The sequence below is a fragment of the Schistocerca piceifrons genome, chromosome 4 (assembly GCF_021461385.2).
Source record: "Schistocerca piceifrons isolate TAMUIC-IGC-003096 chromosome 4, iqSchPice1.1, whole genome shotgun sequence".
NCBI classification, from domain to species: domain Eukaryota; kingdom Metazoa; phylum Arthropoda; class Insecta; order Orthoptera; family Acrididae; genus Schistocerca; species Schistocerca piceifrons.
Genome location: NC_060141.1, coordinates 391,775,358 through 391,793,882, shown reverse-complemented (window position 1 = coordinate 391,793,882; position 18,525 = coordinate 391,775,358). Strand labels below are relative to the sequence as shown.

The window sequence follows — 18,525 nt, the reverse complement described above, 5'->3', positions numbered from 1 at the left end:
TTCAAACCATTCTTCAAACCGAAACACACAGCTAGCACGCTCGGGTCCAGTGACCACAATTGACACTTGCAACATAGTGAACACTGCACAGCTGCCATTCGCGGTCAAATGCAACAGCGCATCCTGTTGGCTTGGTTAGATCTGCACTCATGTTCGAGCATGTATTTCTCAAAGTGTTTCCATATTTTTGCCCAACAGCTGTAGATGTTTAGATATAAGTTTTGCAATAGTGCGGCTAAAACGTTTTACGAAGACGTGCGTGCTAATGACCCCAAGGAATCTGAAGCTGATTGCAGAACGATTTTACTGCTGTCAACATATATTTAGCTTAAGGGCCACGATGATAATATACGAGAAATTAAAGGTCATATGAAGGTATGTAGGCAGTCGCTGTATTTTCGAGTGGAACGGGAAAGGAAGTGACTAGTGCAACCTCCACTACGCACCGTTCGGTCGTTTCGGGAATATGTATGTAGATGAAGAAGTAGGAAAGATACAGACCTATAGCAAGAATGACAGTGGGTGGGGAGAATCTGAAAACTGTAGAAAGTTTCAAGTGCCTGGGTAGTGTGATACAGGAAAACGGCAGAAATCACCATGAGATGTCCGCCCCAGTAGCTGAGTGGTCAGCGTGACGGATTGCCGTCCTCTGGGCCCGGGTTCGATTCCCGGCTGGGTCGGAGATTTTCTCCGCTCAGGGACTGGGTGTTGTGTTGTGTTCATCATCATTTCATCCCCATCCGGCGTGCAGGTCGCCCAATGTGGCGCCGAATGTAATAAGACCTGCGATATGGCGGCCGGACCTGCCCCGCGGGGGGCCTCCCGGCCAATGACGCCAAACGCTCATTTCCATACCATGAGATAAGTAAATGGGCAAGGCAAGGCGATTGCTTTGCGGGAACTGGGAGAAAATGATACGGAACAAAGAAATCCCTCAGAGAAAAAAGAAAGTGATACAGCGAACATATTATATACGAGTTCTTTTGTACGCTGCAGAAACATGGGTTATTAATGACAGGACAAAAGATAAAGAATGAAAAGAAGATTTTGAGGAGTCAGATGGACATAACAAAACTGAAAAAAAATGAGAAATTGGAAGGGTTGGAGTGATAACATTTGAGGATTCTCTACAAGAGAAGATTGAAGGTTAAAGGTAAAAATGATATCAGAATTTGCAGATTAACTCAGTGATGATGGGTGGCAACGACAAGTGGCTAGAAGGAGTGGAAGAAAACAACTGGAAAAAGGAGAAGATTTAACCAGAGTAGCAACTGAGAGATGCTGCGAATACCGGAGGAAATGGAGAGATTTCTCTTCAAAGCAGACCCTGCTAGTGAAAGGAGCTGTGCAAGATGACGATGACTATGATGAATGGTGTGTTGTCATATTAGTTTAGGATTTTATACAAAGCACACAGTGTATAGAAGTCTTATCTCGCTACACTCTTGATGAGAGTATCCGTGTTCACCGTAGGAGGCATGACCCATTATTAAGGAATACAAGGAACCAATCAGCGATTGCATGAAGTAGAAAATCGAAAGCATACTTGTATGAAGAAGTTCGTTTCTTTAAGATACAGTTCATTGTTTCGTTTCGCCGACCGAAATGTCCAACTCATTGCCACATTATAGTCGTATTCGGGAGTCGCGAAAGTAAATTTCCATACGTCCATCAATTAAGTTTCCTGTGGTACCTGTAAACAAATTCAGATAAATCCCATGGTAGTTCCATTGATGAGTCGATTTTCCCCATCCACGTGCAACTGAGCAATAGCTTCTTCTCCGATCAGAATGCCATTGATGGTAACTTAAACCGTAACCTACCGTATTTTTCTTTCATGTAAACACTTTTTCCCCTTTTTTTAAGATAATGAGTGGATCTACGAGTATTAATTCAGATCTGTTGATCTCTGCAAGTTGTAACATCCCTATTTGTCTGCCGCTAAATATGGTGTGGATTACATATTGTTCAAAGTATAAACAGTACATTCTAAAGCTTCTAAAGTAGATCTAATGCACTTTGGACAGCAGGTTAACCATTTCTGCTCTTCAAAAATACTATTATTAATATTTGACTTCCACAATTTTACCCTTGTACAGAGACTTTGTTCCATGGCTTATCAGATATTGAAATGCGTGGCAAAAATATCGTTAGAGGTACTACTACCAGTTCATAGCGAAGTCGATACCATGGTACTTACTACCAAGTAATTATGTAGGATCAAAATTTATAGGGTGAAGGCAAGCAAGTGAACACATGAAAACTAAATGTATGCCAGGCCTAAAATTACCAAAAATGATCACTCCACGAAGAGATGAGCAGTTGGCCTGTATGTTCGCTCTATCGCTCTAGAGAAATCCTTTTGATTTTTATCAGTAGAGTCAATTAAAAGAATTAGTCTGTGCAAATGGCACGGAGACATTTCCAACGCTACCTGAAACTTGTGGGCAGTTTGGAGATATTTAAAAGCGTAACGCAATTTATGTCCTCATGAGTTAATGGACTCTGTGCAGAGGCAAGAGGCTAACTTGGTCATTTGAGTTTGAGTTCGCGGCTTGTGGAAGAGTCCCATTAGGTGACGACTGCAAACAGAAAATATGCAACCTTACAGTATTGTGTCAGTAACAACTCCAGATGAAACGTTTCCCGACATTTGTTCCTTTATTTTCGTCTAAGGAAACCGATCCTGAAATTTGTCCAATTTTGTAAAATTTTTGTTTAACTACAATGCTATAAATTCCTCGGAGAAACTTATGTGATCATGTTGTATGTATGCGTCGTGTTTCGCCTCTGCCGTATAATTATCAGAGTTTATTTTGCGATAACGCAGTAGGTTCATGACTACCTACTAAGCTGCTGTTAATTCACAGAAAATTAGTGGCACAAACTTCGTGTCTGTAGCTCTTAGCGCGAAATCCTGCTTCACTCGTTCGATAGCACAAGAAGTGTACATCTCTCGACAAAGTCGCTAGGAATTTGTCCTGTCTGTCTTGAGACTAATTAAGCCTGCAGCATTTGCACAATGAGGGGTAGCGTGCTGGGGTGGAATAGAACAAGCAACAGGAAAAACTTGGGAATATAGCACAGCAGCGAAACTCACTGTCACAATAAAAGACTTAGTCATCCTTGCGTGGAATGTTTGTGAGCAAAATTATTGATCACTGTTCTTTCTCTATGTAGAAACTTAGGTGCTCTTTGTTGATGAATCTCTCTTAAGTAATTAATAGGTGACTCGCAATTACATAACAGTGCTGTACGTTTTTCAATTTGTGCTCCTACAACACTAGTGTTCCTACAACACTAAACTACCAGTATGAAGTTGTTTGGCATTATCAGCATCAGTTTTTTTTCCGTGGCATACAGATTTCGTATCTGATTTTATTATTTTCAGTTTCTGAAGAAAATTAAGGATACCCTCAATCTGAAGGTTGGTTTTAACACCATAGTGCTTCACTAAGGTTAGGTGAATTGGAGATGATAGGTCCTTTCAGTCTTCTGCAATTTGTATTGACTTACTCAGCGAGTTATAGAGAGACGTACTGCTTCACGTCTTCTCCAAACCAGGGCACAACGTAATATTTTCAACATTAATAAAACATTTCCGCATGTGAAATAAGTGATAAGTGATGCGAAAAATATTTTGGGCATATTATACACGTTTTAAAGGGTTGGTATTTACTTTCCTATTCTTACACGTCTACGCATAAGCCACTTCTCAGGTCTTGATTTTAGAAACATGTGAAACAGCTCTTATTTGAACAAGTGTATTTAGTTACAGGAATACATATAAATGCGAGCTGTAAGGAATGAATAGTAATGAATGTTAACGTAAGTTCATACTTAATTATGAATTGTCCATTTATGTCTGCAATGAAGCATTTGGTAGAAGAGGCTTTCCAGGATATTGAAGAATCTGAGCACCGTAGTTCGGAGTGTACTGAATAACAGGAGAGTTAACAGTGTAGCAGAGGTTTCAAGAGGTCTATGATATAGATCCTCCTTTGATACCAGCTATATGCAAGCTCTATGCCTGAATATCGGGACATTGCTCGGAGAAAACGAGTCGTGCTTGTGAGGTTTGTCAACGGAGACTACACTATTAGAACACCCTGCTTAAAATCAATGAAAGAAAATTCTACTTTCCATCCTAGATATTATAAAATCACTGTTATGTAACCAGGTGATCATTTCCAGTACATACTCCTATATTCGTCAGTTCGTACCGTCACCCTTTACTGATGCATTCATATCTTTTTTTTTTTCTTTATTGTGATTTCATGCCCCTGCCCCATATGGGCAGGGGAGGGCTGTCAGCAGCACAATCCGCCGCTCTTCAGCCGAGTGACATGACAACTAAAACAAGAATAAAATAATACAGGGGGGACATAAAACAGAGTAAGGGGAGAAAATGGAGGTAAAAATACACTGACATGTAGACGTTCATTGGGGACAGTTAAAAAAGTCACCAGAAAGTTAAAAAACACAGTTGGCGATTCTTAAAACACAGAGAAGACACTGGATGCGCATGCACAGGTGAAAAGTTGGCCACAGTATTAAAAACACTCCGAAACAACACACTTAAAACCCACTTGGAGCACACACGACGAAGAATAAAACTACCGGGCGGGACCTGCCGAGGGAAAGGTCAGAGAGGATGGAAAAGGAGGGGAGAACATGGGGCAGCTGGGGAAGCGGCGGGATGAAGAGAGGAGGGGCAACCGTGGGTTCACGAAGAGGCAGGAGACACATGGGACGGGAGAGGAAAAGGGAAGACAGGGCAGGAGGGAGCGCAGAGACACTGAAAGAAGGCACAAGAGATGGACGGGGAGTAGGAGGGGAAATCTGCTCAGAAGGAGGGAGGGGGAGGAGAGGGAGCCCTGAGGAGGAGGCAGGAAGAGGGAGTTAGAGTTGCTAGGAAGGGTAGATGTCAGGGCGAAGCTCATCATCCGGGAGGGGTAGACGGTGGAAGTTGTGTTGGGAAAGGAGATGGAGGGTGTGGAGATGGAGTGTATTCATATCTTCGTCTGTCATTTTAATACGTAACAGTCGTAGTAAACACGAGCGAGAACAACGTGCCATACTTTTCAAAACTTCAAAGTAACATTTCTGTTGCAGTGGCAGACGTACACAAACTTAAAACACGTAATATATCGAACAGAACATTGTTCGACCCGGGTTCATTTGACACCGTCCAGTTTACAGTAAGCTGATCAGAGATATACTGACAAACTGTCTCCAGTGTTCAGCTGCTCGCAACTATCGGTATGTGCTGAAATCACGGTGCTTTACTGTGTCTTTTGTCGATGTGATTAAAATTATCATCATACATGTATTCCACCTCGTACTCTCTAAAACGGTCATGCTTACGTCAAGTCAAAACTAAAAAATAAAAATTTTCACTTAATGAGATGTAAAATTTCCTCAAACTTGATGCGGTTGTAACTGTCATGTGATGAAACACATGTAATTTAAGACTGTCTGGGAGCTTACTTGCACCCTATAAACCACTTTATTTCATCGAATACTCGGCCAAATTTCCGTAAAAATTTCATGTTACTTAATAGCTTTTTTAGGGTTCTGTACCTCAATCGACACTAGCAGAACCCTTACAGGATCACTTTTTTTCTCCTTTCGTCTGTCTGTCCGTCCGACTGTTAATAACCCTTTTCCTCAGGAACAAGCAGTCGTATCATGTCCAAGTTAACGTCACACAATAAAGTCTACAGTCCTTTGATGATGTAAGGAACGGAAGCTTCTAAGTCAAAGCTATAAAAAGATACGGCCATTTATTGATACTCGGAAACTCATCAAAACCTATAGGGTACTTTCGGTTGACCTGGAATCCAAAAATTGTAAATTTTTATTGTAATACAAAAATTGTTATTTGTTATCTGTCTGTCCGACCGTTTATCTGTTAAGACCCTATTTTTTCATGAACGGGTTGAGGTATCACATAGAAATTCAGGTCACATATTAAGGTCTATATTCCCTTGACGATGTAACAAATATAAGCTTCTACGTGAATGTAAACAAAAGATACTTTCATTTCTGTCACGTATTTTGATACTCGGAGACTCACTCATCAAAAACTGCAGGGGAGTCGTTCACCTATAATAATGAAATTTGGCAACAAGCGGAGTTACGCAGTGAAAGTAAAGGAAATAACACGTAAATTTCTAATTTTAATTACATAACACGAAAAAAAAATTTTTTTTTGTATTTTGTTGTCCGACTCTGTCCGTCTGTTAAAACCCGTTTTCCTCAGGAACGGGTAAGTGAATCAAGTTTAAATATATGTCACGTACTAAGTTCAACGGTCCCTTGGCGGTTCAAACAATTGAACCCTCAAAACCTATAGGGAACTTCCCATTGACGAAGGATCATAAAATTTGGCAAGAAGTGAGGTTTCGCAGTACATGTAAAGAAAAAATCCGAAAATTGTTAATTTGTAATTATATCGCACGGAAATAAGATTTTTTGTCATTTGTTATTCGACTGCCTGCTAAGACCCCATTGTCTCAGGAATGGGTAGATGTACATCTTACCCGTATTGATATCGATAATGGGCAGAAATCTAGATACTCTGGACACATGAAATATCTATGTATATTCAATTTTTTTGTGTGTGTAACTGCCCTGCTCTCTTTTAGCATGCGTTAAATTTCCATTTGCTCGCATGCACTCATAACTCTTCTTTTCTTGGTTGTATGTGATATTTGTAGGGCTTTGGTGACCTCTTCTTCTTCTTTTACATATTTGAGAGCTGAATACCGTAAACTTTTCTACAGTGTAAACAAACACCAATAAAAATGTTGACTCAGTTAACTACCATGGGAATGCACTAGAGAAATTACATAAGAGTAATAAAAAAAGATAAAAAAGAAACACTGAGCTTTGTAGGGACGCGCTGTCCAGTTGTGAAAATTTTACACTTTCCATGGCTTTACAAAATCTTGTTGAAAGGAAAGAAAAGACGATTATTTGAGACCTCACACTGGCATCCGAGTCGTAGAAATATATTGTTGACACAGACTTATAATGTTTCAGTCTGCCATAAAAAATCCATAATTACCGTATTGTTTATGCTCGTAGACTGAATAATTTTTTAGTCTTTGGTATGAGACAATTACGCTTTCCCTCATGTTTGATACTTATCCTGCCCATTCCTATAGGACACTATGTATCAAGAGCGATGAAAACCAGGCGATTTTGATGAGCCCATGTACAATGCTACGTTATTGTATTCGATGAGACGAGGAGGTTGGTTGAAATTGCATGCGGGCACATAGACTGTTTTCCTCGATTTCAATAAATAAGCTCGCCGTTGATTCCATTTGATCAAATTCTCATGAGTTTTTACTGTTCTTTCGAAGGGTATGTATAAACTGCAGGATGGCTTTCCTTTCTTCGCACTAGAGTTCCCTAAACGAAATTTTTCATTCATAGGATTCGAACCGGAAGCTGCTTCACCGCGACTGATGGAGCTCAGTCACAGAGTCGGGGAGCTACTGGGCTCATAAATTTATATATTCCTTCATGTTAGTCTGATGTCGATATTTGGGGAGGTATAAGTTAAAATGATATAATCTGTAACAGAAAAACAGGTTGTACAGAAATGGCACGAATCATTTCCTTTGTGGGAAAAAATATTGTGATAGGCTAAGGACATTATGCTCACAGTGAGGTGTACTGAGGTGACAGAAGCCACGGGATACCTCTTAATATCGTGTCGGATCTCCTTTTGCCCGGCTTACTGCAGCAACTCGACGTGGCATGGACTCAACAGGTCATTGGAAGTCCCCTGCACAAATATTGAGCCATCCTGCCTTTATAGCCGTTAATAATTGCGAAAGTATTGCCAGCGCACAATTTTGTACACGAACTGACCTATCGATTATGCCCCATCAATGTTCGATGGGATTTATATCGGGAGGTATGGGTCGCCAAATTATTCGCTCGAACTGTCCAGAATGTTCTTCAAACCAGTCGCGAATAATTGTGAGCCGGTGACATGGCACATTGTTAAAAAAAATTGAACCGTTGTTTGGAAACATGAAGTGCATGCATGGCTGGAAATGGTCTCCAAGTAGCCAAACGTAACCATTTCTAGTCGATGGTTTGTGCAATGTGGCCAGAGGATCCGTTCCATTCCATGTAAGCGCAGCCCACACCATTATGGAGACAGAGTGCCTTGTTGACAACTTGGGTCCACGGCTTCGTCGGGTCTGCGCCACATTCGAACCCTACCACCATCTCTTACCAATTGGAATCTGGGCTCATCCGACCAGACCAACGAGAGGCACTGCAGGGGATGTCGTGCTGTTGGTAAAGACACTCATGTCGGTCGTCTGACTTTTAAAAGCCAGATATCGCCACACTGTCCTAGTGGATACGTCCCACATTGATTTCTGTGGTTATTTCACACAGTAGTTATTGTCTGTTAGCACTCACAACTCTACGGAAACGCCGCGGCCCTCGGTCGTTAAGTGAAGGACGTCGGCCACTGTGTTGTCCGTGGTGAGAGGTAATGCCTGAAATTTGGTGTTTTCGGTACACTCTTGACAATGCAAATGGAATGTCCCATGCGCCTAGTTCAAACCACCAACCCGCGTTCAAAGTCTATTAATTCCCGTCGTGCGGCCGTAACCAAGTCGGACAGCTTTTCACATGAATCACCTGGGTACGAATGACAACTCTTCCAAAGCCCTTTTATACCTTGTGTACGCAACACCACCGCCATCTGTATATGTGCATATCGCTATACCATGACTGTATCACCTCAGTGTAGTTGCTGACGTGTTTCTAAAGCGAATTCATAATTGCAGTGTCGCCATCACTACAATTACTTAGCAGAATCGATGATGATTTAGTATTTGTACACAACCATTTACAGTCGAAGAAAAAAGCAATAATACAATGACAACAGCAGAATGCCAAATAAGTGGAAACCACAGCACAGTGTAGTTCGCATATATTACTATTTTATCGAAACCTATTTACTCGGGTTGGCAACGGAGCTTTAGTAACAACACCGTTCAAGTAACTGTTAAAGTCCGAATACGGTAAACGTTTACAGTTTGACGTTTAAATGTTTTGTAGTGATTATCACTCTGTCGTTGCTCTAAGACGAATGTGTTGAGAGGTTCTAGAAAGCTGACAAAATGTTAGCAGTGCCCTGTAGCGATGACGCGACCCCTCAACTTGAATCGCGAACACTTGCACCTAATACGAAATTTGAACTTGTTATCTTACGACAGATGTGGCCTATTTTCCAACGATGGCCTTTGGAGCTTTGCAACATGGATTCCAAAGTGGTAGCTACTCTGTTTTCTATTTTCATCCGTGTTTTCGTGCTTTTCAGTGCTAGATTGTAATGTAATACTCAAGGGTGCTTTATCTAAACACAGAGACAATTAACTTCTGCAGTTGTGGTGTTCACTAGATCGAGACTGTTTCTTTACTGTTCTGATATTTTTTACTGAAGTCTTCTGTCGCATTTGCATTGTAAAGATTACCGTTTCATTCAAATATTGACTATCTTGAAATCAATTAAAATGAATAAGAATATGTTAAGTTTGATCTTACAGAACTGACCTAGAACACACGATACACGCAACAGTTTATACGATACCCACTGTACTTCCGGAGCAACTCAGCTCTTTTAAGTGTAGTTCACAGCCTCCACGACTCACTAGTGCGCAGGGGCTGGATAAAAATTTGAGCACACGGCGATAGATACATGCTTGAACTTACATGCACGCCTGCAGGTTGCGTTGTTGTATTTGACCGCGAACGACGCCCGTGCAGTGCCCTCAAAATGTTGCAAGTGTCAGCCGGGGCCCGAATTGTATTCTGTGTAGTTGTGAGTGCATTATGTCGGAGTTAAGTGAATTCGAATGTATGCAGATTGTGCCTGTATAGTAGGTGCTTCGGTAATCAAGGGAGCCGAAGTGTTCCCTGTTTCAACAGGCACCCTATCGGAGGTTTATGCCGCATACAGGTAAAGCGGAAAAACATCAAGCGCTAAGTCACGATGCGGATGAAGGGGTGTGTTGGGTGATCGTGACAGACGATCATTGACGACGTCTGTGACGAAAAATTTACACTGTTCTGTTTAGGAACTGTAACGGTATTACCGTCTCTTACTTCCCATACTCAATACATTTATGCAGTCTCACATCTATTCATTTAACTGTTTAATACTCTCTAACGTAACATTGTCCCCTACTTCGCGGAACTGACGAGTGAGATGTTTCAGAGGTATTAAAGTACATAATATCCCTGTTTCGTTTGCCAGCGAAAGTGAGGGCTAAGTGGTAGAGTAGGAGAAAATTTGTTACGTACATCTGCTTCATCACTGTCATCAGTGATGTGATGACTTCACTCATCAACTTTCTTAGTAAACTTCTCTCTTGTCTCATATTCTAGAACACTTTGCAAAAGCCAGTAAACTGAGGAGATTCAGTTCTGAATCATTATCATGGAAGCTATCAGAAAATCTTAGCTTAATTTACAACTTGATTGGAACACAATAATGTGACTAAAATTTACAAATAGTATGTTTATATTTGGGTCTTTCTTACTCCTCGATATATGTCGTCGTTGCTTGGGATATGATGTTTTTCTGACGCTCATTATAATGTGTCATGAAGTAACAGAAGTATCAAAATTGTGCCTCTAATTGGTATTGGAAATGAAAGAATCGCGACAGATCTGAGAAAGTAAATAGATCACTAAAGTCAATACTTCGGCTTGATTCAGCTGTAGCTCCATTACTTTGTCCTGTCTGTTAAGCATCACGTGGAACCTGAGTTAAAAAGAATAGGCACCTTGTCCATGGATTTTGATAGTCCTCAGTTACTCTATGATACAGGCGTGACTTTATACAAAAGTCCTTTCCGGAGGCCCGTGTGTTCCTAGAAGAGGTATAGCGAGTTTCCATTGTAGTTGTCTGGATATGCATGTACTCTGAATATTTTTCTCCGTTGATTTCAAGATTCTTTCGTGTCTAAATTAAATTCAGGATATAACCAAAGCAAAATCTGTAACTCTTCACACAAATACTCTACAACTTTATGTATCTGTTTAGGAACTAGCAGATTACAAACAGTTTTCTATTAACAGGGATCCATTAGAAACTAACGAGGGCATACCAAAGTTCATGTAGGGACGAAGTTTCAGTATTTACAGATATTTATGTATGTCACTGGACGCAAAGGAAAACACAGTGGTCATTTTCCTGTGTGCTTTAGTTAACAGTTAGTCGCCATCTTAGGTAGCACGAAATCACAAACTCTCAGTGATAAATCAAAAATAATCTTTCTGCGAACAACCGTTCAATTTCGTATGCACTTATCAGAGTGCACTGATAAAATGAAATTTCTGAAACTCTTCAGAAACTAACACACTAACCGGGGTCAGGGATTTTCTCTGCCTCGTGATAACTGGGTGTTGTGTGATGTCCTTAGGTTAGTAAGGTTTAAGTAGTTCTACGTTCTAGGTGACTGATGACCATAGATGTTAAGTCCCATAGTGCTCAGAGCCATTTGAACCATTTTTTTTACACACTAACGGCGAGACGCTTTTGATGATACTTCCAACAGTTTAGAGACATGTCTGTCATTGGCAGAACAATTGTGTACGTCCGAGGAATAAAATTATTTGATATCTCGCAGAAGCACAGAAAAATATCACTCTTACATTAGACCTACTATTAAGGACACATTCTTTCTGACAAAACTTACTTCCAAAAGATTCTATATTAGAAATTCTCAATCAAAATTTAAGTTTTGCATAGTTGCTGTATGTCACTTAAGGCGAATTCGGAATGGTTATTCTGATTTTTTCGATTGTACAGGGTGGTCAAAACAGTCTGAAAAGCTTTTAAGGGTGTTGCAGTGTAGGTTGTGTTGAGGAATAAATCTTAAGGAAAAATTTGATACGTTGCACCGCTTCCGAGCTAATTAGCATTGAAGGTAGCCAATCAGGCTGTGGCGCGAGCACGTTCAAGCAGCCCACTAGATACAGTCAGTTGTTCTCATAGCGTAGATGACAGAGCACGAGACCACTCCGCCTTTGGCTGGGGTTCGATCCTTATTACTGTCCCAGGTCCAGTTTTTGTCTCGCTCTGTTGTTCAGCTTTAAGAAACCAAACTATAAGCATGTTTGGCGACACCGTCTCCGGCGAGCAGCTTGAATTTGTGCGCGAAGCGGTCTGGTTGGCAAACCCCAAGGCCATTTAACTCGGAAACGGGGCTGTGTTTCGAATTTTATTCCCAGTAATTATTTCTTAGCTGAACCTACCGAGAAACACCCTTACAACGTTCTCACACTGTTTCCGACCATCCTGTTCCAGCTGAGCTATTGTTTGTGAGATAACTGTTGTCATTCTTGTGTGTGTGTGTGTGTGTGTGTGTGTGTGGTGGATGGTCGAGAGGGGGAAATAAGTTCTTTCTTCTTAGTACCAGCACCTGTTTGGCTGAGCACCTTCATTTGCCTCGCACACTGCCCCACAGGTTGCCAGAGTGCGAGGCCATGTGCCAAATCAATTTGTAGTTGTGAAATACTAAGAAAAGAATGAAAGAAAATTCAGCTGATCTTCATATCGAAGTCCATCCAGTGAAGTTACACAATGAGGCTCGATACGTTTTGTTTACCACTGAACAACAAAATATATTTTTATTACTTTGAGATCACAGAATACCAAATAAAGTTTTCTCCTGCGATTATCCTAATACATTCATAGTTACTCACATGCTACTCCTATATCTAAACATCTGTAGTGGCAAATACTTCCTATAAGTAACTCAACTGCTAATAAACGTCAACACGGTGCTTATCTATATGATGGGTAATGCTTTGAGCTTGATTTAGGAATTATCCCTCTTGCTCTTATACAGCATCCATCTCGCAAACGCTATAGACTTGTGTTCCTGCCCATTTCGTCTTCCATAGCTCTGTCGTCCCATTTCATCTTCCAGAGCATTTCACTGAGTCCCCAACAGAAACTGTCCGTCGTAAGATTAAACAGCTGTGCAAGATCACGATGAGCTAAAACTCATGCATTGCCTAACTCCTCCTTGATCCTACGAAACTCCTGTTCAATAGCTCTATCCACTTACAAGAAACGTTCTTCCTGGAGAGGGCTGATGGCTCAAATGGCTCTGAGCACTATGGGACTTAACTTCTGAGGTCATCAGTCCCCTAGAACTTAGAACTACTTAAACCTAACTAACCTAAGTACATCACACACATCCATGCCCGAGGCAGGATTCGAACCTGCGACCGCAGCGGTCGCGCGGTTCCAGACTGTAGCGCCTAGAACCGCTCGGCCACCCCGGCTGGCGCGAGGGCTGATAATCTGCCTGTAGAATCCCACTATTCCCGTAAAATAACATACCTGAAGTACATTGATGGTTACTGAAATGTAGCATACTGCACTGAATTTGTTGGGATCGGACATTATTCCCTCTCAACAGATTATGTCACCGAAAACTTTCATATGCCTTCGCCCAGATACAAACTGTTGTTAGTCCACAGTCACTGCTCTATCTTCCATTTCTTGTGATACCTGTCCTAGTAGTGTTCCATCCAGTGAAGTTACACAATGAGGCTCGATACGTTTTGTTTACCACACATTTTGTGTGGAGTTAGTTATGTCCTATATTCAGGTGATGACCTTACTTTCTAGGCTGAGACCCAACACATCTTCCGGAACTCTTACAAGTGGCACAAGTGGTAACCTCGTAAACTGCAAGCCTGTGTTAACTTATTCTTCCAATACCCAGATGTAATATCGAGACTAATGAGCATCTGTCCCCTGTGAAATCTCTTAAGACTTCATCTATTAATTCTGGCCGGTTTCTGTCCTCCCCCACGATTTGATTCAGCTTCCGAAATTCGAGAGCTAACCGCATTGTATCATCGTTCTTGAAAGTAGTCACCATGAGGTTACTGTAGCGGCTTATTGTTGGCTCTGTGACGTATCCATACAGCATGCATTGGACTTCCTTAGCCACCGCCTCCCTCTTTTTGAGTGGGATTGGATATCGTTTAATGGAGAAAGTCAAGTTAAGTTTCACTTTAAATTCAAAATAAAATTGTCTTATTTCATCCAGATGTGGTGAAAACACATGTCGGTAACGGTACAGCAATTTGTTTAACCAGTATTTCTCCTCGGGTAATATCTTCATTAGTTCTACCACAGTTGCTTGAATTACATACATTGCCCGTTTGCTTGGAATACACTCCTTCTTTCCGAAGCACCTTCGTTGTTACGCAAATGGTGCAGAAGTCTGAGGGAGAAACTTGCTGTCCATGCAGATTACCAGGCATTCTGCATCACCATTCGTGTAGGGTACTGATACAGAGTGACATGCAATAGAACGGAATCAGGGTGAGGATGGAGGGAGAAGTGTGGAGGCACTTCCCTACTGAACGTGGAATATTCAAGGGACCCGCAAACGTTGCCCTCAGATTGCTTTTATCGGCTATCTGTATCAACTTAAAACTACCAATGGGCTACAATAGCTTAGAATTTATGTCCAAAAGAAGCCTCAATCAATCGCCTTGGTAGACTGGTCCTGGTATCCTTAAATCGAACAGGGAATTGTGCTTCTATGCATTCAATGGCTGAGCCTACAAGACAATGCGAAGTGGGAATGCGTATTACTGAGCTGCCCACGAGTCTGAGAGACTCAAGGGGCAAGGTTCTCTTTAGAAAGAAGCTACGACAACGGGCTGATTTGTCCAGTGGAGTATAAAACGTTGTCCGAGTGCGAAGAAGACCGAATCAGCAGGCTGCAGATGGGACACGTTCGTGACCATCTGTCGTTCTTCTGCATGATTTTAGGTTGCACTAGAAGTGCCTATAAATATTATTGAGGTGACAAATGTCATGGATACCCCCTAATAGCGTGTTGGACCTCCTTTTGCCCCGCAAAGTGCAGCAACTCGACGTGGCATGGACTCATTAAGTTGGAAGTCCACTGCAGAAATATTGAGCCATGCTGCCTCTGTCTGTATATACGTCCATAATTGCGAAAGTGTTGCAGTACATGAATTTGTGAACAACTGACCTCTCTATGTCTCACGTCGGGCGATCTAGGTGGGCAAATCATTCGCTCCAACTGTTCAGAATGTTCTTCAAACCAAAGAATTGTAGCCTGGTGACATGGCGCACTACCATCCATAGAAATTCCATCATCTAGCCGAACATAATGATTTGCAGTAATTATCGGTTCACTTGGACCAAAGGACCCAGTTCATTCCATGTAAACACAGCCCAAATTATTATGGAGCCACCACTGGCTTGAACAGTGCCTTGTTGGCAACTTGGGTCCACGGCTTTGTGGGGTATGCGCCACTCTCGATCCGCACTATCAGTTCTCACCAACTGATATCGGTGCTCATCTGACCAGGCCACGGTTTTCCAGTCGTCCAGGATCCAGACGGTATGGTCACGAGCCCAGGAGAGGCGCGTCGATCGACTGCTGCCATAGACAGTTGTTGACATATTTCGCCCCACTGTCCTAACGGATACGTTCTTCGTACGTCCTACATTGATTCTGCAGTTATTTCGTGCAGTGTTGCTTGTCTGTTAGCACTGACAATTCTCGGTCGTTAAGTAAGGCAAAAAAAAAAAATATCACTGTGCTGCCCCTGGTGAGAGATAATACTTCAAATTTGGTATTCTCGGCACGCTCTTGATCTCGGAATATTGAGTTTCCTAACAATTTCAGAAATGAAATGTCCCATGCATCTACCGCCAACTACCGTTGTTTGTTCAGAGTCTGTTAATTCCCGAAGTGCGGATATAACGCCGTCAGAAACGTTTTCACATGAATCACCTGAGTACAAATGACAGCTCCACAATGCATTATCCTTTTATACCTTGTGTACATGACGGTGCCATCATCCGTACAAGTGCATATCGCTATCCCATTACTCGGTGTACAATGCGGCTTAATCACCCAATAATGTTATTTGTTGTTGTGGTCTTCAGTCCTGAGACTGGTTTAATGCAGCCCTCCATGCTACTCTATCCTGTGCAAGCTTCTTCATCTCCCAGTACTTACTGCAACCTACATCCTACTGAATCTGCTTAGTGTATTCATCTCTTGGTCTCCCTCAACGATTTTTCCCTCCACGCTGCCCTCCAATGCTAAATATGTGATCCATTGATGCCTCAGAACATGTCCTACCAACCGATCCCTTCTTCTGGTCAAGTTGTGCCACAAACTTCTCTTCTCCCCAATTCTATTCAATACCTCCTCATTAGTTATGTGATCTACCCAACTAACCTTCAGCATTCTTCTGTAGCACCACATTTCGAAAGCTTCTATTCTCTTCTTGTCTAAACTATTTATCGTCCGCGTTTCACTTCCATACATGGCAACACTCCATACAAATACTTTCAGAAACGAGTTCCTGACATTTAAATCTAAACTCGATGTTAACAAATTTCCCTTCTTCAAAAACGCTTTCCTTGCCATTGCCAGTCTGCATTTTATATACTCTCTACTTCGACCATCATCAGTTATTTTGCTCCCCAAATAGCAAAACTCCTTTACTACTTTAAGTGTCTCATTTCCTAATCTAATTCCCTCAGCATCACCTGAGTTAATTCGACTACAGTCCATTATCCTCGTTTTGCTTTTTTTGATGTTCATCTTATATCCTCCTTTCAAGACACTGTCCATTCCGTTCAACTACTCTTCCAAGTCCTTTGCTGTCTCTGACAGAATTACAATGTCATCGGCGAACCTCAAAGTTTTTATTTCTTCTCCATGGATTTTAATACCTACTCCGAATTTTTCTTTTGTTTCCTTTACTGCTTGCTCAATATACAGATTGAATGACATCGGGGAGAGGCCTGTCTCACTCCCTTCCCAACCACTGTTTCCCTTTCATGTCCTTCGACTCTTATAATTGCCATTTGGTTTCTGTACAAATTGTAAATAGCCTTTCTCTCCCTGTATTTTACCCCTGCCACCTTTAGAATTTGAAAGAGAGTATTCCAGTCAACATTATCAAGAGCTTTCTCTACAAATGCTAGAAATGTAGGTTTGCCTTTCCTTAATCTTTCTTCTAAGATAAGTCGTAAAGTCAGTATTGCCTCACGTGTTGCAACAGTTATTTATGTTATTTAGGTCTGAGAACTTGTATTCTGTGTTAACACCAAGCTTCTTGTACGCTTAAACTCCTCACGCTGGCCTTAGCTAATTTGCAGGTGGGGTAGCGTGTTCGCAAGGTGCTGGTAACCAGGCGAGTGTGTGCAGGTGCATACGTCACCAGCCTACACCTCACGTGACCGACGGCGTTGGGTTTCAGGGTCCTAGCGAGCATTGCAACAACTTCAACAAGTGCGGGGACGGCCTGCAGTGCAACTGCGGCCGCTGCACCGGCTGCTCGATGCACACGCTCCAGTGCTACTCCGACTTCAGCACCCCGACCACCTGTCCCTAGGCGGCGCGGCGCGGCGTCTTCTCCGGCTGGCACCAGTATTACAGGGGGCGCCGGCGGTGACACAGCCCACCCCTCGCCGACGCCCCTGCTTCGTTCCTGTTTTGTCACGCGATCTCAATCTAGTCTATTTATTTTGTACAGTGCCGTTTGTGTTCTACGAAGTAGACTTGCGTTTGGTCTTTCCCATTTGTTTAAGTTTCAGTAAAAGTGCTGTTTATTTGGTTGCGTCATGTAACTGTCCTGCTGTGTGTATCACATTGATACCCGACTGCCTTTGAATCACTGACTGAATAAAAAATTATATTTTGAAGCAACGAAATCTCCTGCCTTTTTCTTTGCTTCTGGCCTTCTGTTTCTCGTCTTAAAATTCCCCACATCCAGTTTCCTCTATAGATGTTTCCCACTTCTAATATACTGTATCTTATTCTCCCCATGTGGGTACGCTTTCACCCAAAAGTCAAGTACGACAGCCTACAGATTCACAATTCGTAAAATTTTCTAGTCTATTATACCATGACCGAATGGATTTCACATTTAAACCCAATGTTTCGTCCTCATTTGTGGAGGACATTTTCAAGGGGGCTCGTAGCTTCTTTGAGTGCCCGATACACACCCTGGCTCACTACTGACTGCAACAATATTCCGTTTACACGTGCTTCCACACTGTGACATGGCGTCACAGGTTTTGAATATCCGAGCACAATTGGCCACTGCCGATTGCCGTCGTTTGCTGTTGCTATCACCCCATGGTGATGGTACACATCTTCTTTAGCACCGGGACGTAGAAGAAGAAGAAGATGTGTACCAGCCTTCCACCACAGATGATAGCAACAAAAAATGGTTCAAATGGCTCTGATCACTATGGAACTTAACTTCTGAGGTCATCAGTCCCCTAGAACTTAGAACTACTTAAACCTAAGTAACCTAAGGACATCACACACATCCATGCCCGAGGCAGGATTCGAACCTGCGACCGTAGCGGTCTCGCGGTTCCAGACTGTAGCGCCTAGAACCGCTCGGCCACCCCAGCCGGCTGATAGCAACAGCAAAAATGGAAAT

General features: G+C 42.1%; 1 protein-coding gene across 2 annotated transcripts in view; it reads left to right on the top strand.

Annotated features, from left to right (window-relative positions):
- The window catches only part of LOC124795359 (neuroparsin-A), a 150,488-nt gene that overhangs the window by 126,123 nt on the left and 5,840 nt on the right, over window positions 1–18,525 (top strand). Inside the window, exon 5 of one of the 2 annotated variants that reach the window (XM_047259356.1) lies at window positions 17,332–17,785. The exons of the other annotated variant lie outside the window; for it this stretch is intronic. Coding sequence (XP_047115312.1) covers window positions 17,332–17,466 — 135 coding nt within the window. The 3' untranslated portion in view covers window positions 17,467–17,785. Of the gene's footprint in view, window positions 1–17,331; window positions 17,786–18,525 lie in introns of those variants that run through there. 2 annotated transcript variants of the gene reach the window in all.